General features: G+C 62.2%; 1 protein-coding gene across 1 annotated transcript in view; it reads right to left on the bottom strand.

The window, feature by feature from the left end:
* Window positions 1–22,007, bottom strand: part of HSPG2 (heparan sulfate proteoglycan 2) — a 71,767-nt gene that overhangs the window by 37,150 nt on the left and 12,610 nt on the right. The window contains exons 4-24 of the mRNA XM_071575452.1: window positions 21,752–21,861; window positions 21,618–21,676; window positions 19,606–19,766; window positions 18,885–19,010; window positions 17,537–17,779; window positions 13,603–13,722; window positions 13,398–13,529; window positions 11,752–11,896; window positions 8,633–8,781; window positions 8,413–8,559; window positions 8,185–8,348; window positions 7,938–8,114; window positions 5,985–6,181; window positions 5,761–5,908; window positions 5,545–5,672; window positions 5,388–5,474; window positions 5,221–5,279; window positions 5,069–5,136; window positions 3,772–3,912; window positions 1,579–1,755; window positions 566–745 (exon numbers count right to left, since the gene is read on the bottom strand). Coding sequence (XP_071431553.1) covers window positions 566–745; window positions 1,579–1,755; window positions 3,772–3,912; window positions 5,069–5,136; window positions 5,221–5,279; window positions 5,388–5,474; window positions 5,545–5,672; window positions 5,761–5,908; window positions 5,985–6,181; window positions 7,938–8,114; window positions 8,185–8,348; window positions 8,413–8,559; window positions 8,633–8,781; window positions 11,752–11,896; window positions 13,398–13,529; window positions 13,603–13,722; window positions 17,537–17,779; window positions 18,885–19,010; window positions 19,606–19,766; window positions 21,618–21,676; window positions 21,752–21,861 — 2,918 coding nt within the window. The remainder of the gene's footprint in view (window positions 1–565; window positions 746–1,578; window positions 1,756–3,771; window positions 3,913–5,068; window positions 5,137–5,220; window positions 5,280–5,387; window positions 5,475–5,544; window positions 5,673–5,760; window positions 5,909–5,984; window positions 6,182–7,937; window positions 8,115–8,184; window positions 8,349–8,412; window positions 8,560–8,632; window positions 8,782–11,751; window positions 11,897–13,397; window positions 13,530–13,602; window positions 13,723–17,536; window positions 17,780–18,884; window positions 19,011–19,605; window positions 19,767–21,617; window positions 21,677–21,751; window positions 21,862–22,007) is intronic.

The raw sequence follows: 22,007 nt of genomic DNA, 5'->3' as shown, positions 1-22,007 counted from the left end.
AGTCCCTTCCCCAGCACCAATCCCACCCTGTGCCCTGTGGCACCCAGTCCAAGTCCCTCAAGGCACCCACTCCACTCCCCCATGATACCCAGTTCAACATCCCATGGCACCCAGTCTGACCCCTGGGGTACCCAGTCTGATCTCTCAGCACTGATTCCAGCCCTGCCCCATGGCACCCAGTCTGACCCTCCATGGGACCACTTTCAATCCCCTGGGGCACCCAGTCCAGCCCCGTAGAGCACCCAGTCCAACCCACCCCCAGCACCCAGGCTGACACCCCCGTGACACCCAGTCTGATCCCTGCAGCACCCAATCCCACTTCCCCATGGCACCCATTTCACCCTTGCCCCACAGCACCCAGCCTGATTCCCAACAGCACCCAGTCTGAGCCCCCAGTCCGTCTCCCCCATGACAGCCAGCATGGCCCCTGGGGCACCCACTCTGACTCCCCACAGCACCCAGTCCAACCACCCACAGCACCCAGTCCCACCCCCACAGCACTCAGTGTGATCCCCCCATGCCCCCCATTGCTGGGTGTCCCCAGTGCCCGTGGGACCCCCCTCACCTCTCGGATGGGCACGGTGACAGTGGTGGGCGCTCCGGAGGAGGGGCTGGCACTGGAGAAGTGTTCCAGGAGGATGCCATTGCCCTGGAGCAGCACGTCGGGGTGCCGGGGGGGCAGTGGTGCCCCCGGGGATGCCTGGTGTGTCACCGTGTACCGCAGCTCCCCCCCGTACGATGTCACCTGTGGGGGGACACTCAGCATGGCCGGGGGTCACCCTGTCCCCCCGGAGCCAGCGGCAGCAGGGGACGTTGTGAGGGACAGAGTGGTTTAGGGGTGGCACCCTGCTGTGCCTTGGAGTGGTGGTGGGGGACACGGTGAGGTTCAGGGTGGCTCAGGAGTGTCACTCTGTCCCCACAGGCTGGCAGTGGGGACATGGTAAGGCTCAGGGTGGCCCAGGGGTGTCACTCTGTCCCCCCAAGCTGGCAGTGGGGACATGGTGTGGCTCAGAGTGGCCCAGGGGTGTCACTCTGTCCCCGTGAGCTGGCAGTGGGGACATGTTAAGGCTCAGGGTGGTCCAGGGGTGTCACTCTGTCCCCCTGAGCTGGCAGTGGGGACATGTTAAAGCTCAGGGTGGCCCAGGGGTGTCACTCTGTCCTCCTGAGCTGGCAGTGGGGACATGTTAAGGCTCAGGGTGGCCCAGGGGTGTCACTCTGTCCCCCCGAGCTGGCAGTGGGGACATGGTGAGGCTCAAAGTGGTTTGGGGGTGTCACCCTGTTCCTCTGGAGTGGGGGGAGATAAGGTGAGGCTCAGGGTGACTTGGCGGTGTCACCCTGTCCCTCCAAGCTGGCAGTTGGGACATAGTGAGGCCCACCATGGTCTGGGGGTGTCACCCTGTCCCCATGAGCTGGCAGTGGGGACACGGTGAGCTTCAGGGTGTCCCAGGGATGTCACCCTGTCCCCCCAAGATGGCACTGGGGACATGGTGGGGTTCAGGGTGGTCCAGGGGTGTCACCCTCTCTGCCCAAGCTGACAGTGGGGACATGGTGAGGCTCAGGGTGGCCCGGCAGTGTCACCTTGTCCCCGGCGAAGGGCGACGGCAGCACCCAGTAGAGGACTCCCCGTGGCAGGTCCCGGAAGGTGTCGAGGTGCAGCTCCCGCGGGGACACGAAGCGGGGCATGGCCCCTGGCACGCGTGTGCCCGACAGGTTGGCCATGGGCAGTGGGGCAGAGTCCTCTGAGCTGAGCAGCACCTGGGGAGGGAGTGTGGTGGGTAAGGCTTGGCATGGCATGGCATGACAGGACATGACATGGCATGGAACAGCATGGCATGGAATGGCACTACATGGCATGGCACGGCATGGCATGGAACATCACGGCATAGCATGGCACTGCATTGAACTAGTATGAAGTGGCATAACATCGCATATACTGGCATATCATGGCATGCCATGGCATGACAAGGCACCACATGCCATAGTATGGCATGGCATGGCATGCCATGGCACACAATGCCACATCATTACATAAAGACACATGGCAAGACATGGCATGACATGGCATAGCCTGGCATGGCATATGATGGCATGGCATGGCATAGCATGACATAGTATGTCAAGGCACAGCGTGGCATGACATGGCACAGTATGGCATGGGTGACACAACATGCTGTGGCATGGCATGGCACTGCATGGCATGGTGTAACATGGCATTTCATGTGATGGTGTGGCAAGACATGCCGTGCCATGGCATGGTAAGGCACAACATGGCATGCCACAGTACAACACGGCATGGCAGGGCATGGTGAGACACCACATGGCATGACATGATCTACAATGGCACATCGTGGCATGACATAGCAAGGTGTGGCAAGGCATGGCACAACATGACACAGCACAACATGGCATATAATGGCATGGCATGGCTTGATATGACACAGTATGGCCCAGCATGGCACTGCATGGCACAACGTGGCATGACATGGCAAGATATGGAATGACATGGCAAGGCACAACAAGGCATGGCACAACATGGTACAAGGTGGCACAGTGAGGTACAGCCTGGCACAACACTGCAGGGCACAGCTTGGCCTGTCCTGTCCCTCCCCATACCCCTGTGACCTCCAGTGCCCCCTGTCCCCCCTGCCTGCCCAGTGCCCCCCAGGTGCCCTCAGTGCCCCTCTGTGCCCACCCAGTGCTCCCCAGGTGCCCCCTGTGACCCCCCATGCCCCTCCCACTCCCTGTGTCCCCCATGCCCCCTGTGTCCCATACCTGGTGGCAGTACCAGGCAGAGCTGGCGTGGGAGCAGGACAGCCCCATGCCCTGTGCCCCCAGGGCCCCCCATGCCCCTCATGCCCCCTGTGTCTCATACCTGGTGGCGGTGCCAGGTGGAGCTGGTACAGGACCAGGACAGCCCCCTGTGCTCTGATGTGCCCCCCTGTGCCCTCCAGGACCCCCCATGTCCCCATGCCCCTCATACCTGGTGGCGGTGCCAGGTGGAGCTGGTACAGGACCAGGACAGCCCCCTGTGCTCTGATGTGCCCCCCTGTGCCCTCCAGGACCCCCCATGTCCCCATGCCCCTCATACCTGGTGGAGGTGCCAGGCGGAGCTGGTGCAGGAGTGGGACAGCCCCATGCCCTGTGCCCCCCAGGGCCCTCCAGGGCCCCCTGTGCTCCCCATGTCCCTCATGTCCCATACCTGGTGGTGGTGCCAGGTAGAGCTGGCACAGGAATGGGACAGCCCCATGCAGAAGCAGGGCAGGCAGCCCCCCGTGCCCCCCATGCCCCCTGTGCCCTCCGTACCTGGTGGCGGTGCCAGGCAGAGCTCGTGTGGGAGCAGAACAGCCCCATGCCCTGTGCCCCCCAGGGCCCTCCAGGGCCCCCTGTGCTCCCCATGTCCCTCATGTCCCATACCTGGTGGTGGTGCCAGGTAGAGCTGGCACAGGAATGGGACAGCCCCATGCAGAAGCAGGGCAGGCAGCCCCCCGTGCCCCCCATGCCCCCTGTGCCCTCCGTACCTGGTGGCGGTGCCAGGCGGAGCTGGCGCAGGAGCGGGACAGCCCCATGCAGAAGCAGGGCAGGCAGCCCCCTGTGCCTCCCCTGCCCCCCATGCCCCCCGTGCCCTCCGTGCCCCCCGTACCTGGTGGCGGTGCCAGGCGGAGCTGGCGCAGGAGCGGGACAGCCCCATGCAGAAGCAGGGCAGGCAGCCCCCCGTGCCTCCCCTGCCCCCCATGCCCCCCGTGCCCCCCGTGCCCCCCGTGCCCCCCATACCTGGTGGCGGTGCCAGGCGGAGCTGGCGCAGGAGCGGGACAGCCCCATGCAGAAGCAGGGCAGGCAGCCTGCAGGGTTGGCAGCGCTCAGGTGGAAGGTGCCCGCGGCACAGGAGTCACAGAGCCGGCCCCGCACGTTGGGCTGGGGGGCACAGGGATGGGGATCAGGTGGGGGGACGGGACAGGGTGCTGTGGGTGGCCTGGGTGCCATAGAGTGAGGGTGGGAGGGGTGCTGGGCAGACAGGAGTGGGTACCCCAGGGACGGGACTGGGTGCTGTGGGGGGGTTGAGTCCCTTGAGGGACCCAGACTGGGTGCCACAGTGGGGCTGGACTGGGTGGTTGGACTGGGTGCTATAGTGGGGTCAGACTGGGTGCCACAGTGGGGTTGGACTGGGTGACATGGGGCAGGGGCTGCCATGGGTTGGTCATGGGTGCTGGAGCAGGTGGTAGGACTGGGTACTCCAGGGATCAGACTGGGTGCCATGGGGGACTTGGACTGGGAGCTGGGGGGTCAAACTGGGTGTTATGGGGGATTGCACTGGGAGCTGGTGGGTCAGACTGGGAGCTGGGGGGTCAGACTGGGTGCCATGGGGGATTGGACTGGGAGCTGGGGGGTCAGACTGCATGTTATGGGGGGTGCTGGAGTGGATCCCATGGGGAGTGGGGCTGGATGCCATGGGGAGAGGTGGGTTGGGTGCTGGGGGTCAGACTGGGTGTCATGGGGAGTTGGACTGGGAGCTGGAGAGGGGATTGGACTGGGTGCTCACGGGGAGAATGGTGGGACTGGGTTCCCCAGGGATCAGCCTGGGTGTTGTGGTGGGTCAGACTGGGAGCTGGAGGATCAGTCTGGGTGTTATGGGGGTGTTGGAGTGGGTCCCATGGGGGAATTGGGCTGGGTTCCCTGGGGAGGGGGTGGGATGGGTACTGGGGAGGACAGGGGGATCACACTGAGTGTCATGGGGGGTCAGACTGGGTGTCATGGGGGATCAGACTGGGCACTATGGGAGGGTCAGACTGGATGCTATGGGAGGGTCAGACTGGATGCTATGGGAGGGTCAGACTGGGTGCTGTGGGGGGTGAGACTGGGTGCTGTGGGGGGTCAAACTGGGTGCTGTGGGAGGTCAGACTGGATGCTATGGGGCAGGGCTGAAACAGATGCCAGGGGGAGGTGGAATTGGGTGCCAGGGTGAGTGAGGGTGAGATGGGTGCTGGGGAAGGGACCAGACTGGGTGCAGTGGGGAATGGCAGCCCCCAGCCCCCCATTGCCACCCCACTGCCCCCCATCTCCCTGCCCTCACCTTGCAGCGACAGGTGCCACCAGCCTCATCCTGGCCACCACGGGCATCGCACTTGACGAGCTCCTGGCCTGTGGGCAGTGAGGGTGAGGGTGGGGGGCACCCATGGGCGGACAGGTGGGGGGACACCCCCCCAACCAGCACCCCACACTCACCGATCGGGGTGCACTTGCCACCCGGCTGGATGGGATCTCCTTCATATCCAGGGGCACACCTGTGGGACAGGTGGGCGATGAGTGGGTGGTGGGTGGGTGACGAGTGAGTGGTGGGAGGGTGGTGGGTGGGGAGTCTCAGTCAGGGGGAGACAGGGACCCCCACCCACCTCTCGCAGCGGCGCCCGGCGTAGCCAGGGGCACAGGCGTCACAGGTGGCCTGGCCGTCCGTGTCCAAAAAGCACGACTCCGAGAACCTGCGGGTGACAATGACGGTGACACCAGGGCAGTGACACTGGGCAGGGGGTCCCTGGGGTTGGCACCCACCTGCGAGATGGCTCAGTGTAGGGACAGGGGCAAGGGTGGCAGGCGGTGGCCGTGCCCTTGGTGGCATCGCCGAAGAAGCCGGGTTTGCACTTCTCACACTGGGGTCCCTCCGTGTTGTGCTGGCAGTTCTGGGAGGGGGACCCATGTCACAGGGGGGTGGGGACACTTCACCACACCCCCATCCCCTCATCACTTTGTTACCTCCTCACTCCTTACCAGGCAGTGCCCAAAAACAGGGTCACAGGTGCTGGAGTGGCCATGGCAGCCGCAACCAGAGCAGGTGCCCAGGTAGGGTCCCCTCGTCACCCGCTCGAAGCGGGGGGCACAGCGCTGGCATGACAGCCCCGTGTAGCCCACGGGGCACCTGGGGACACAGCAGTGACACGGTGGTATCACGGCAGCAGTGGCACCGAGCCCGTGATCTCTCTGCCAGTGCTCACCTGCACTCCTCGACATTGCCAGCTGGCCCCAGGCTGGTGTCCCCAGCACTGGTGACATCCATGGCCACGTCACTGAGCCCCACACTGGCCATGCGCCCGTCATACACTGCCCGGATGAAGATGCCCTCCAGCCCCTGCAGCACCAGCAGCAGCAGCTCCCGGCTCACTGGGGCACCCTGCTCGTCCTCCCAGTGGTCCTGTCAGGATGGTGACAGTGGTGTCACAGCAGGGTGATGGCAGGGCGGGCACCACACATTGTCACCACTGATGTCACCCACCTGGCATCACTGGCATCGCTTGCCCATCATCAGCATCACTCAACATATCGCTACCGGCATCACCCATGACCTCAGGGATCACCCACCACCAGAGGGATCACCCACCACTGCAGGGATCACCCACCAATGCAGGGATCACCCATCACTGTGGGATCACCCACCAATGCAGGGATCACCTACCACCACGGACATCACCCACCACCAGAGATCACCCACCACTGCAGGGATCACCCACCACCACAGGGATCACCCACCTCTGCAGGGATCACCCTCCAATGCAGGGATCACCCTCCAACGTAGGGATCACTCATCACTGCAGGGATAACCCACCACCAGAGATCACCCACCACTGCAGGGATCACCCACCACCACAGGGATTACCCACCACTGCAGGGATCACCCACCTCTGCAGGGATCACCCACCACTGCAGGGATCACCCACCTCTGCAGGGATCACCCTCCAATGCAGGGATCACCCTCCACCAGAGATCATCCAGCACCACAGGGATCACCCACCACTGCAGGGATCACCCACCACCAGAGATCATCCAGCACCACAGGGATCACCCACCACTGCAGGGATCACCCACCACTGCAGGGATCACCCATCACTGCAGGGATCACCCACCACTGCAGGGATCACCCATCACTGCAGGGATCACCCTCCAATGTAGGGATCACCCATCACTGCAGGGATCACCCACCAATGCAGGGATCACCCATCACTGCAGGGATCACCCTCCAATGCAGGGATCACCCTCCAATGTAGGGATCACCCATCACTGCAGGGATCACCCACCAACGCAGGGATCACCCACCACCAGAGATCATCCAGCACCACAGGGATCACCCACCACCACAGAGATCACCCACCACCAGCGATCACCCATCACCACAGGGATCAACCACTACCTCAGGGATCACCCACCACTGCAGAGATCACCCACCACCACAGGGATCACCCAGCACTGCAGAGATCACCCATCACCACAGGGATCACCCACTACCTCAGGGATCACCCACCACCGGAGATCACCCATCACCACGGGGATCACCCATCACCACAGGGATCACCCACCACTGCAGAGATCACCCACCACCACAGGGATCACCCACATACCACCAGATTCACCTTCCCATCACTGCATTCACCCACTTGCCACCATATCATCCACTCATCACCATCAGCATCACTCACCCACCACCACAACCAGTATCACCCATCCACCACTGGCATGCCCTACCCATCACTAGTCTTACCCACCACTGCTGTGACCTGTCCTTCACCAGCATCAGCCACCCACCACCACTGGCATCATCCGCCCCCCATCAGCATCAGCCACCCACCACCAGTATGACCTCGTCATCATCACCAGCATCACCTCCCCACCATCATCACTGCCACCCACCCACAACCAGTATTGTCCACCCACCATGACCATCACCCACCTGCCACCACCACCAGAATCATCTCCCCAACACCACCACCACCACTCACCCACCACTGGCACCACTCACCACCACCATGAGCATCTCCTCCCCTCCATCACCACCACCACCTACCCACCACCACCAGTACTACCCACCCACCATCACCACCACCCACCCTCCACCACCAGTATCACCCACCCACCCACTCCTGCCCTTCTCCCACCCCTGCCCTTCTCCCACCCACCTCAGTGAGGGGCACGTGCCGCCGGTTGAGGATGTTGGGCTGGGTGGCACCAGCCCGTGCCCGCAGCTGCCGCCCGTGGCCGCGCAGCAGCAGGTCAGGGTGGGTGGTAGGCTCGGGGGGCCCCCGGCCCAGCCGGTACCGCACGCCATAGCTCAGTGTTCCCCCGTAGGCATCCACCTGGTGGCACACAGGGCTGTCAGCGGTTGTGCCGCCGGTGTCCCCCACCCCAGACCCACCCCAGAATCACCTTATCCCCAAGGAAGGGCTCTGGCAGTGCCCAGAAGACGTCAAGCGCCAGGAAGCGCCGGGACAGATCCAGGAGCTGGAATTCCTCAACGGCCGCATCCACGTGGAGTTGGGTGGCCGAGAGCACTGGCGCAGACGGCGCCGCTGGCACCGTCACGTTGACACCTGCAAGAGGACACTCAGTCCCTGGCATGTCCCTTGTCCCCTGCCCCTTGTCCCCACAACTCACCCTTGAAGTCGTTGGGGCGGTCGAAGCGCAGGTGCAGGCGGTGCCGGTGCCGGGCGGTGGCGCGGCACGAGGTGGTGACGCCAAAGCAGAAGCAGGGCAGGCAGCGGGACGTGCCCGTCACCTGGAAGTGGCCCTCGGGACACGGCCCTGTGGGAGGTGAGACTGTGAGTGACAGTGACGGTGCCACTGTGGGGGGTGGGATGGTGGTGTGGGCACTCACCGGGGCGGGTGACAGTGAGGATGCTGTCGGGGATGCCAAACACCATGCCCAGGGTGTTGATGGCCTCGCAGGTGTAGGCGCCCTGGTCGGCCTCCTTCACGTCCCGGATGGTCAGGGTGCCCTGCCCAGCCTCGCTCACGATCGACACCCTGCATGGCACGACTGGCACCCCGAGCCTGGCACACGTGGTGCCCAGCACGGACAGTGCCCCGAACACCCGGTGCCCTGCACACCCAGCACCCGGCACAGGCAGTGCCCAGCACACCCAGGGCCCAGCACACCCACCACCCAACACAGACAGTGCCCAGCACAGACACTGCCCAGCACACCCAGCACCCGGCACAGACAGTGCCCAGCACCTGGCACAGACAGTGCCCTGCACACCCAGTGCCCTGCACACCCAGCACCCAACACAGACGGTGCCCTGCACACCCAGCACCTGGCACAGGCAGTGCCCAGCACGCCCAGCACCCAACACAGACGGTGCCCAGCACACCCAGCACCCAGCACAGACAGTGCCCAGCACACCCAGTGCCCTGCACACCCAGCACCCGGCACAGACAGTGCCCTGCACACCCAGCACCCAGCACAGACAGTGCCCAGCACACCCAGTGCCCTGCACACCCAGCACCCGGCACAGACAGTGCCCAGCACACCCAGCACCCAGCACAGACAGTGCCCTGCACACCCAGTGCCCTGCACATCCAGCACCCAACATAGACAGTGCCCTGCACACCCAGCACCCTGCATACCCAGCACCCTGCATACCCAGCACCCGACACAGACGGTGCCCTGCACACCCAGCACCCAGCACAGACAGTGCCCAGCACACCCAGCACCCAGCACACACAGCACCCAACACAGACGGTGCCCAGCACACCCAGTGCCCTGCACACCCAGCACCCTGCACACTCAGCACCCAGCAGACCCAGCACCCTGCACACCCAGTGCCCTGCACACCCAGCACCCAGCACACCCAGTGCCCTGCACACTCAGCACCCAACACAGCTGGTGTCCAGCACACCCAGCACCCTGCACACTCAGCACCCAGCAGACCCAGCACCCAGCACACCCAGTGTCCTGCACACTCAGCACCCAACACAGCTGGTGTCCAGCACACCCAGCACCCTGCACACCCAGCACCCGACACAGACGGTGCCCAGCACACCCAGTGCCCTGCACACCCAGCGCCCAGCACACCCAGCACCCAGCACACCCAGCACCTTGCACACTCAGCACCCAACACAGCTGGTGTCCAGCACACCCAGCACCCTGCACACTCAGCACCCAGCAGACCCAGCACCCAGCACACCCAGTGCCCTGCACACTCAGCACCCAACACAGCTGGTGTCCAGCACACCCAGCACCCTGCACACCCAGCACCCGACACAGACGGTGCCCAGCACACCCAGTGCCCTGCACACCCAGCGCCCAGCACACCCAGCACCCAGCACATCCAGCACCCTACACAGACGCTGCCCAGCACACCCAGTGCCCTGCACACCCACCACCCAACACAGACAGTGCCCAGCACAGACACTGCCCAGCACACCCAGCACCCGGCACAGACAGTGCCCAGCACCTGGCACAGACAGTGCCCTGCACACCCAGTGCCCTGCACACCCAGCACCCAACACAGACGGTGCCCAGCACATCCAGTCCCCAGCACACCCAGTGCCCTGCACACCCAGCACCCTGCACAGACAGTGCCCAGCACACCCAGTGCCCAGCACACCCAGTGCCCTGCACACCCAGCACCCTGCACAGACAGTGCCCAGCACACCCAGTGCCCAGCACACCCAGTGCCCTGCACACCCAGCACCCTGCACAAACAGTGCCCAGCACACCCAGTGCCCTGCACACCCAGTGCCCAGCACACCAGCACCCGGCTCAGACGGTGCCCAGCACACCTGGTGCTCTGCACACCCAGCACCCAGCACACCCAGTGCCCAGCACACCAGCACCCGGCTCAGACGGTGCCCAGCACACCTGGTGCTCTGCACACCCAGCACCCAGCACACCCAGTGCCCAGCACACCAGCACCCGGCTCAGACGGTGCCCAGCACACCTGGTGCTCTGCACACCCAGCACCCCAAACACCCAAAGCCCTGGGCACTGGGTGCCCAGCACATCCAGCACCCAGTACAACCAGTGCCACACATACCTGGCACCCAATACACCCAGCGCCCTGCACACCTGGCACCCCATACACCCAGAGTCTTGCACACCTGGCATCCCATACACCCAGAGCCCTGTTCACCTGGCACTTGGCACATCTGGTGCCCCACACACCCAGCACACAGTAGACCCAGGGCCCTGCATACCTGGCACCTGGCACACTTGGTGCCCTGCACACTTGGTGCCCTGCACACCTGGTGACTCGAGCACCAGCACCTGGTACACCTGGTAACCCACACACCTGGTGTCCTGTGCACCCAACATCTGGCACATCCAACACCTGGCATACACAACACCTGGCACACCCAACACCTGGCACACCCTGTGCCCTGCACACCCAGTGCCCCACACACCTGGTGCGTGGCACACCCAGCACACTCAGCACACCTGGTGCCTGGCACACCCAGCACACCCTGCACACCCAGCACGCCCAGCACACCTGGTGCCTGGCACACCCAGCACACCCAGCACACCCAGCACACCTGGTGCCTGGCACACCCAGCACATCCTGCACACCTGGTGCCTGGCACACCCAGCACACCCAGCACACCTGGTGCCCCGCCCCAGGAGAGGTGCCCAGTCCCGCTGCATGACCCTGAGCCCAGGCCCCGCCCCAATGTCAAGCCCCGCCCATCCCTCCAGCCCCAGCCCATCAGCACAGCCCCTGCTGGCGGTAGCCCCGCCCATTTATGAGCCCCGCCCCCACAGCCCCTCGTCATAAGCCCCTCCCACCACCACAGGCCCCGCCCAAGCCCGACCTCCTCCAACCACCTCACTCCAAACCACAAGCCCCGCCCCCACAGCCCCACCCAAACTGACGCTCCTCCCATCACAGACCACACCCAAACAAGCCCCTCCCCAGTTATAAGCCCCGCCCCTCACACCCACCCCATCCCGTTATGCCCCTCCCATCGGACCCCGCCCTCCGAGGCCCCGCCCACCTGTGGCTGCTGGGGGTGTGTCCCCAGTTGAGGCGCCAGGTGACGATGGGGGTGGGGACCCCGGTGGCCACACAGGTGAAGGTGACGGTCTGGCCTGGCACCGCCACCACCGACTCCCGCGGCAGCGTCACCACCTGTGGGGGCACTGCCACCAACACCCTGTCACTGTCACTGCCCTGCACAGCACCCCCAGGGGACAGGGGCACTGCCACCAACACCCTGTCACTGTCACTGCCCTGCACGGCACCCCCAGGGAACGGGGACACTGCCACCACCACCCTGTCACTGTCACTGCCCTGCACGGCACCCCCAGGGAACGGGGACACTGCCACCAACACCCTGTCACTGTCACCACCCCACACAGCACCCCCGAGGAGACAGGGACACTGCCACCAACACCCTGTCACTGTCACCACCCCACACAGCACCCCCGAGGGGACAGGGACACTGCCACCACCACCCTGTCACTGTCACTGCCCTGCACAGCACCCCCAGGGGACAGGGACACTGCCACCACCACCCTGTCACTGTCACTGCCCTGCACAGCACCCCCGAGGGGACAGGGACACTGCACCACCACCCTGTCACTGTCACCACCCCACACAGCACCCCCAAGGGGACAGGGACACTGCCACCAACACCCTGTCACTGTCACTGCCCTGCACAGCACCCCCGAGGGGACAGGGACACTGCACCACCACCCTGTCACTGTCACCACCCCACACAGCACCCCCGAGGGGACAGGGACACTGCCACCAACACCCTGTCACTGTCACTGCCCTGCACAGCACCCTCAGAGGATGGGGACACTACCACTATTACTCTGTCACTGTCACTGCCACCAACATCTCCACAGGGACAGGGACTCTGCCACCATCATCCTGTCACTGTCACTGCCCTGCACAGCACCATGGAGGGACAGGGACACTGACACCACCACCCTGTCACTGTCACCACCCCACACAGCACCCCCGAGGAGACAGGGACACTGCCACCAACACCCTGTCACTGTCATCACCCCACATAGCCTCCCAGGGGACGGGGGCACTGCCACCACCACCCCAGGCCCACCTGGGGACAGGGTCACTGGCATGGGATCTCCAGTCCAGCTTGAGGACAGGGTCACTGGCACAGTGTCCCCAGCCCAGTGCCATGATACAGGATCCATGAGCACAATGTCCCCATCCTGGTGCCATGGCAGTGTCCCCAGGCAGTGTCCCCAGGCACAGTGTCCCCTGGCACAGTGTCCTCAAGCACAGCATCCCCATCCCAGTGCCCCCACCTTGTGCACACACCCCTGGCAGAGTGTCCCCATCCCAGTGCCCCCACCTTGTGCACACACCCCTGGCAGAGTGTCCCCATCCCAGTGCCCCCACCTTGTGCACACACCCCTGGCACAGCGTCCCCATCCCAGTGCCCCCACCTTGTGCACACACCCCTGGCACAGCATCCCCATCCCAGTGCCCCCACCTTGTGCACACACCCCTGGCACAGTGTCCCCATCCCAGTGCCCCCACCTTGTGCACACACCCCTGGCACAGTGTCCCCATCCCAGTGCCCCCACCTTGTGCACACACCGCTGGCACAGTGTCCCCAGCCCAGCCCCTGGTGCCCCCCTGCCCGCGGTGTCCCCGGGTGCCACTCACCACATCCGACCTCGTCGCTGCGGTCGGGGCAGTCGGGCTCGCGGTCGCACTGGTAGCTGGCGCGGATGCAGCTCCCGCTGGACACGCACCGGAACTCCGCGGGCCCGCACGCCGCGCCGGGCGCCTTGGTGGCTGCAGGGGGGCACAGTGCCACGTGTCATCCGTGCCCTGTCCCCGTGCCCGCCCCCCAGCCCCCCGTACTCACGGCAGTCGGTCTCGTCCGAGCCGTCCCCGCAGTCGTTCTCACCATCGCAGCGCCAGAGCTTGAGGGCGCAGTGCCCGTTGGCACATTTGAACTCGTTGGGCTCGCAGGGGGATGGGGTGCCTGGGGGCGAGGGGGGGTCAGCACCCAGGGGGCTGTGGCAGGACGGGTCTGCCCTGCCAGGGCCCAAAGCTGGCCATAGAATGCCAACAATCCAAACTGTCTGTGGAGAGTTCCTGCTGGTGCCAAGGGGCTGGTCTGGGGATTGGACTGTGCTAAACCCAGCCTGGTTCACCAATGCAAACACTGTCCAGCTTTTGGAGGCAGGACTGGACAGATAAGCTGCTCCTGGCCTGGGAGTCTGGGATGTGGTCACAGCACTCCTGGCAGAGCTCCAGGAGTGTTTGGATGATGCTCTGGGTACAGGGTGTGACTTGGGGATGGGCCTGTGCAGGGCTGAGGGCTGGACTCAATCCTTGTGGTCCCTTCCAGCTTGGCATATCCTGGGACTCTGGGATTCTGTGACTACCAGTCTGTCACTTTATAACTATAAAGGCCCAGTTCAACTCTCATATGGCAGATTCTTCCACAGACTCTCTCAGAGTGTGTGGAGCTTTTCCCATGAAGCAGAGATGTCTCTTCATGGTCACTGCCCAGGGGTTCAGTGAAAGAGAGATCTGCTCACAGTCCTTGTGTGGTGAGTTACATCAATCTCTACTTAATAATTGTTTCTTCTGCCAGCTTTGATCCAATTGATAAATACAACTGCCCTGACACAGTGCACGATCCTGCTTTATGCTATACTGTACTCTACTGGTAGGTTTGTAGCTTTTACACTCTGGAGTAAATAATTCTGATTAAGATCTTTTGCCCGTTCACTCATCTGATCACTTGTCACAATAAATAATTCACTTTATATCAACATATCTGATTCACCATCATTAAAACTTGCAGGACAAAGTTGTTTAATCCCACCTCTATAATGCCTTAAATTTAAACCATTGACAGAATCACAGAATCACAGACTATGCTGAGCTGGAAGGGACCCACAAGGGTCATCCAGTCCAACCCTCAGCCCTGCACAGGACCAGCCCCAAGAGTCACACCCTGTGCCCCAGAAGATCATCCAAACCCTCCTGGAGCTCTGCCAGCCTCGGGGCTGTGCCCACTGCCCTGGGGAGCCTGGTCAGTGCCCACCACCCTCTGGGGGAAGGACCTTTCCCTGAGATCCAACCTGCCCCTGCCCTGACACAGCTCCAGCCATTCCCTGGGTGCTGTCCCTGGTCCCCACAGAGCAGAGCTCAGTGCCTGCCCCTCCTCTGCCCCTCCCAAGGAAGCTGGACCTGCAGTGAGGTCTCCCCTCAGTTTCCTCTCCTCCAGCTGAACACACCAAGTGCCCTCAGTGCCCTCACACCTTCCCCTCCAGGCCCTTCCCCATCTTTGTTGCCTCCTCTGGACACTCTCCAATGGCTTCAGATCTTTTCTATGTTGTGTCCCCCCAAACTGCCCCCCCATTGCAGGTGAGGCCACCCCAGTGCAGAGCAGAGCGGGACAATCCCCTCCCTGATGCCCCCCAGGACAGGGATGCCCCCCCTGGCTCCAGGGCACTGCTGACTTGTGGCCAACTGGCCACTGACCAGGACCCCCAGGGCCCTTTCCTGGCACTGCTTCCCAGCATCTCACCTCTGTCATTCCTTAAACTGAACCCATTGACATAATCCCAGCCTAGGACTGGAACCAGCCACACTTGGGCTCCTCTCTGAGAAGGAGTTTAGAAACCAAGGAGGTCTTTCTGCACCTCAGGACTCAACAGCAGGACTTTTTTAATATCTTTGCCTAAACCTACTTGTAGGTTTGTAGCTTTTACACTGTGGAGTAAACAATTCTGATTAAGATATTTTCTCTGTTCATTTGTCTGTTCACTTGCCATAATAAGTAAGTCACTTTATATATCTGATTTGCCATCACTAAAACCTGTGGGACAAAGTGGTTTAATGCCACCTCTATAATTTCTTAAACTTCACCCCCTGACAGAATCACAGACTATGCTGAGCTGGGAGGGACCCACAAGGACCATCCAGTCCAGCTCTTCAGTGAGTGACCCACTCAGGGACCAAACCCAGGACCTTTGTGTTCTCAGCACCAGGCCCTGACCAGCTGAGCTCATCTCAAGGTCACTGTCTGTCAATTGTCATAATAAATAATTCCTTGTGTATAAACACATCTGATCTGCCACCACTGAACCCCACGGGACAAGGGGATTCAATCACATTTCTATAACAATCCACTGACACAAGCCCAGCCCAAGACTGGACCCAGCCAAGCTTGGGCTCTGCTCTGAGGAGTTTAGAAACCCAGGGAGTCTAAGCCTGTCACTGCACCCGTGGGTGCCCCCGAGCTCCTGCTGTCACCATCGCTGTCACCATCACTGCCACCATCACTGTCACTGCCACCATCACTGTCACTGTCACTGCCACCATCTCTGTCACCGTCACTGCCACCATCACTGTCACTGCCACCATCACTGTCACTGTCACCATCACTGTCAATTGCTGTCACTGTCACCATCAATATCCCTGTCACTGTCACCATCGCTGTCACTGTCACAGTCCCTGTCACAATCACTGTCCCTGCCACTGCCACTGTCCCATCACCATCACTGTCCCTGTCCCTGTCACGACCCCTAACACTGCCACTGTCTCTGTCTTTTCACTGTCACCATCTCTCCCTGTCCCTGTCCCCAACCCTGTCCCTGTGCCCATCTCCATCTCTGTCCTCATCTCCATACCTGTGCCCATCACTGTCCTTGTGCCCATCCTGGTGCCCATTCCCCGTGCCTGTCTCTGTCTCCATCCCTATCCCTATCTCCATCCCCATCCCAGTGCCCATTCCCCATCCCCATGCCCATCCCATCCCTGTCCCCTTCCCCATCCTGGTGCCTGTTCCCCATCCCCATGCCCATCCTATGCTGATCCCCATGCCCATCCCCATCCCCATTCCCTTCCCCATCCCAGTGCCCGTTCCCCATTCCCATGCCCATCCCATGCCTATCCCCATCCTATGCCCATCCCACGCCCCTCCCATCCCCATCCCCATCCCCAACCCCATCCCCATGGCTATCCCATCCCCATCCCCATCCCCATCCCAGTGCCGGTTCCCTGTCCCCATGCCCATGTCCATCCCCATGCCTATCCCATGCCCATTCCATCCCCATCCCCATGTCCATCCCAACCCCATCCCATGCCTGTCCCCATCCCCATCCCATCCCCATCCCATGCCCATGCCCATGCCCATGCCCATCCCATCCCCATGCCATCCCATCTCTGTCCCCTTCCCCATCCTGGTGCCCATTCCCCATCCTCATGGCCATCCCATCCCCATCCCCATCCTGGTGCCCATTCCCCATCCCTATGCCCATCCCATCCCCATCCCATCCCCATCCCATGCCCATACCCCTCCCCATGCCCATGCCCATGCCCATTCCATCCCCATGCCATCCCATTTCTGTCCCCTTCCCCATCCTGGTGTCCATTCCCCATCCTCATGATCATCCCATCCCCATCCCCATCCCTATGCCCATCCCATCCCCATCCCATGCCCATGCCCATCCTATGCCCATCCCCATGCCATCCCAACTCTGTCCCCTTCCCCATCCTGGTGTCCATTCCCCATCCTCATGGCCATCCCATCCCCATCCCCATCCCCATCCCAGTGCTGGTTCCCCATCCCTATGCCCATCCCATGCCCATCCCAACCCCGTCCCCTTCCCCATCCTGGTGCCCATTCCCCATCCCCATGCCCATCCCATGCCCATCCCATGCCTATCCCCAGCCCATCCCCACCCCATCCCCACCCCATCCCCACCCCATGCCCATCCCATTCCCACCCCATCCCCACCCCATGCCCATCCCGTGCCCATCCCATGCCCGTCCCTCACCACACGCATCCTCGTCGGAGCCGTCGGGGCAGTCCCTCTCTCCGTCGCACAGGTAGTCGCGGGGGATGCAGCGCCCGTCGGCACAGGGGGCCTCGCCCCCCTGGCACCCCCCAGGCAGGGGTCTGGGGGGCCGGCGGGTGAAGGGGTGCTGGGGGGGTGCCGGGGTGGTGCCCGCGGGCACCGTGGTCAGGGGGCGCGTGGTGGCCGGACGGGCCGTGCTGGGGGGCGGCCGTGAGGGGGGCTCTGGGGGAAGAGAGGGGGTTATGGGGGGAATGGGGGTGCCAGGGGGAGGTCTGGGGGGAACGGGGTGCAAGGAGGGGCTTGTTGTGGGGTACAGGGCCAGAATGGGGCACAGGGGACATAAGGGAGAAAGGGGGTGCAGCAGGGTGGGTATGGCAGGGAAAAGGAGTGTGGGGGGTATGTGGAGGGGGTGTAGGGGCAAAATAGGGGTGCAGGAGGGTTATAGGGGGCCATGAGAGTGCAGGGGGTATTTTGAGGGGTATAGGACCAAGATGGGGTGCAGGGCAGTATGGGGGGGTAATGGGGGTGTAGGGGGATGTTTGGGGTGGATTGGGGTGAAATGAGGGGCATACTGGGGGGGTAGGGCCAGAATGGGGTGCAGGGGGTATAGGGGGGGAGATGGGGGCAAAGGGGAGGTTATGGGGGGAAGGGGTTTGTAGAGGGAGATTTTGGGAGCATTCAGGGTGTCGAGGGAGTTTTGGGGATAAATGGGGGTTTAGAGAGAGGTGTTGGGGGAGTTTAGGGGGGAACAGGGGTGCAGAGGGATGTTTATGGTGGGTATAGGGCAAAATGGGGTGCAGGGGGTATAAGGAAGAAATGAGGGAGCAGTGGAGGTGTTTATGGGGGGGTTTGGGGAAAATGGGGTGGAGGGGAGATTATGGGGTACAGGGGGAAAATGAGGGTGCACAGGGGGATTTATGGGGGTATGGAGGTAAAACATGGATGCAGGAGGGCTTAAGGGGGGAAGGGGGTGAAACAGGGGAGAGTAGAAGGGTTATAGGGGTTTATGGGGGTGTAGGGGGGAACTGGGGTTGCAAGGGGGGAGTTTATGGGGTGGAAATGGGGGTACAATGGGGTTTATGGGAGTGTAGGGGGGAATTGGGGTTGCAGTGGGGGAGCTTACAAGGGTTATGGGTAGGAAATGGGGGTGCAGTGGGGGGTTCAGGGGGTTCAGGGTGTAGTGGGGGTACAGTAGGAGAGTATAGAAGGGTTATAGGGGGGAAATGGAGGTGCAGTGGGGGAGTTAAGGGGCCATGGGGTGGGGAGTGGGGGCACAGGGGGCTATAGGGCACCCTGGGGGGCAGAGGGTGCTCAGGGGGGGTCTCACCACAGCCCTCCTCGTCGGAGGCGTCACGGCAGTCGGGGCGGCGGTCGCAGCGATACTCGCCGGCCACGCACTCCCCGCTGCCACAGCGGAACTCCAGCGGGGTGCAGGCCCGGGGCTGGGGGGTCACTGTGGGCACGGGGGGCACACCGTCAGGGGGCACCCCAAAAACAGCCACCCGCCACCCCAGGGTGGGGTGGGTGTTCAGACAAACCGGCATGTGGGATCCCGGGGTGTGATATGGGGTGGGATGGGGAACTCTGAGCCCCCCTGCCCTATAGTCCCCCCAAACTCTTCTGGGGCACCCCAAAATCAAACTGGGGTGGGTGTCCAGACAAACCAGTATGTGGGGCCCCAAGGTGTGATATGGGGTTGGATAGGGAGCTCTGAGCCCCCACAACCCCCTCCCAAAACTCCTCTGGGACACCCCAAAACCAAACTGGGATTGGTGTTGAGACACACCAGTACATGGGACTCACTGGTGTGTTATGGGGTGGGATGGGGAGCTGTGAGCCCCCTTGCCCTACAGACCCCCCAAAACCTCTCTGGGACACCCCAAAACCAAACTGGAGTGGGTGTCCCGACACACCAGTATGTGGGACTCACTGGTGTAATATGGGGTGGGATGGGGAGCTCTGAGCCCCTCTGCCCCACAGCCCCCCCAGAACTCCTCTGGAATACCCCAAACCCCCCGGGGACACCCCAAGCCCCCTCCCAGCCTCACCAGTGCCCAGGCGGCGGAACTGGAAGCCGTGGGGGGAGGTGAGGTAGGAGGCGATGGAGCCCCCGGCCAGCAGGTCCCTCAGGACCCCCCCCAGCTGCGCCTCGTCCCCGTTCCCCTCCGAGCCCACGTCCAGCTCCACAAACACATCCCCATCCAGCTGCCTGGGGGAAAAACGGGGGGTCAGCACCCCAAAACAGCCACACGGCACCCCCAAACCAGCCCTGAACCCCCCGAGCGTCCACACTGCACCCCCAAAACATCCCTGTGCCCTCCAATCCACCACCCACCTCCAAACCTGTCACCCCAAAACATCCCTGTGCCCTCCAATCCACGCCCTCAACTCCAAACCTGTCACCCCAAAACATCCCTGTGCCCTCCAATCCACACCCTCAACTCCAAACCTGTCACCCCAAAACATCCCTGTCCCCTCCAATCCACGCCCTCAACTCCAAACCTGTCACCCCAAAACATCCCTGTGCCCTCCAATCCACCACCCACCTCCAAACCTGTCACCCCAAAACATCCCTCTCACCTCCAATCCACGCCCTCAACTCCAAACCTGTCACCCCAAAACATCCCTGTCCCCTCCAATCCACGCCCTCAACTCCAAACCTGTCACCCCAAAACATCCCTCTCACCTCCAATCCACGCCCTCAACTCCAAACCTGTCACCCCAAAACATCCCTCTCACCTCCAATCCACCCATCACCTCCAAACCTGTCACCCCAAAACATCCCTCTCACCTCCAATCCACCCATCACCTCCAAACCTGTCACCCCAAAACATCCCTCTCACCTCCAATCCATGCCCTCAACTCCAAACCTGTCACCCCAAAACATCCCTCTCACCTCCAATCCACCCATCACCTCCAAACCTGTCACCCCAAAACATCCCTGTGCCCTCCAATCCACGTCCTCAACTCCAAACCTGTCACCCCAAAACCTCCCTGCACTCCCAAAATCTCCTGGTTGCACCTCAAAACCTCCTCATTGACCCCTAAAACCTCCTCATTGTGCCCCAAAATATTCCCATCAGCTCCAATCCACCCCATCACCTCCAAATCTCTCCATCACCCCAAAACCTTCCTGAACTCCTCAAATCTCCTCAGTACAGCCCAAAACCTCCTCATTGCACCATAAAACATCCCACTCACTTCCAAACCTGTCACCCCAAAACATCTGTCACCTCCGATCCACCCCCCACCTCCAAACCTGTCACCCCAAAACATCCCTGCACTCCCAAAATCTCCATGTTGCACCACAAAACCTCCTCATTGCACCCCAAAACCTCCTCACTGCACCCCAAAATATTCCCATCACTTCCAATCCACCCCATCACTACACCCTAAAACATCCCACTCACCACCAAACCTGTCACCCCAAAACCTTCTTACACTCCAAAAGCTCCTCATTGTGCCCCAAAACTTCCCCCTCACCTCCAATCCACCTCATCCCCTCCAAGCCTCTTTGTCATCCCCAAAACTCTGCACTCCCCAAAGCTCCCCAAAACATTCCCATCACCTCAAACCTCCCAACTCCTTGACTCCAAATCTTCCCTGCACCCCAAACCTTCCCATCCCCTTCGAGCCCCCCAGGTCCCCAAACCTCCTCATTCCCACCCTCCCTGCACCCTCAAAACATCCCCATCACCCCAAAAGCCCCCCAGCCCCTCCAACTTGCCCATCCTCCCGACACCCCCAAACTCCCTTGCCCCTCCAAGGGTCAGCCCCCCAAACACTCCATTATTCCCAATCCTCCCCATACCCCCCTGCACCCCCAAATCTCCCCCAGACCCCCAACACTTCCATCTCTCCCAAACCCTCAATCCCCAAAGACCACCTGAAACCCCCAAAACTTCTGAGTCTCTCCCCACCCTTCCAATTCTTCCCAAACCTCCATGGCCCCCCCTTTGCTCCCCCAACCCCCCCAACCTCTCCAACCCCCTGCCCCCCCCAGAACACCCTGACACCCCCAAAGACCCCCCAGAGACCCCCTCAAGCCCTCCCCACTCACTTGATGAAGACCACATTGACCACCTGCTCCCCAGGCACCTTGTAATACTCCGACTCCAGCTGTTGGGGGGCACAAATGGGGGGTCAGAGTGCTCCATTTGGGTGCCCCCCACCCCCAGTGCCCACCACCCTCACCGTATCCACCACGGCCTCCGAGATCTCCCGGAATTCCTCGGAATCGGGGTCCTCCAGCCGCGAGCTGTAGTCGATGCTGCGGGTGAAGTTCACCAGTGCCCGGAAATAAACTGGGAGGGGTGCCAAAAATTGGGGGGGGCGTGTCAGAATAGGGGGGTGGGCATCAAAAATGGCAGGATGTGGGGTCAAAAATGGGCAGGTGGCACTTGCACCCCCCCCAAAAAAAAACCTGACCCCCACCCAGCTGTGGCACCCC

This window comes from Pithys albifrons, chromosome 22 (genome assembly GCF_047495875.1).
Source record: "Pithys albifrons albifrons isolate INPA30051 chromosome 22, PitAlb_v1, whole genome shotgun sequence".
Classification (NCBI taxonomy): domain Eukaryota; kingdom Metazoa; phylum Chordata; class Aves; order Passeriformes; family Thamnophilidae; genus Pithys; species Pithys albifrons.
Note: the sequence above shows the minus strand (reverse complement) of the source record. Positions and strands in the feature narration are given on the sequence as shown.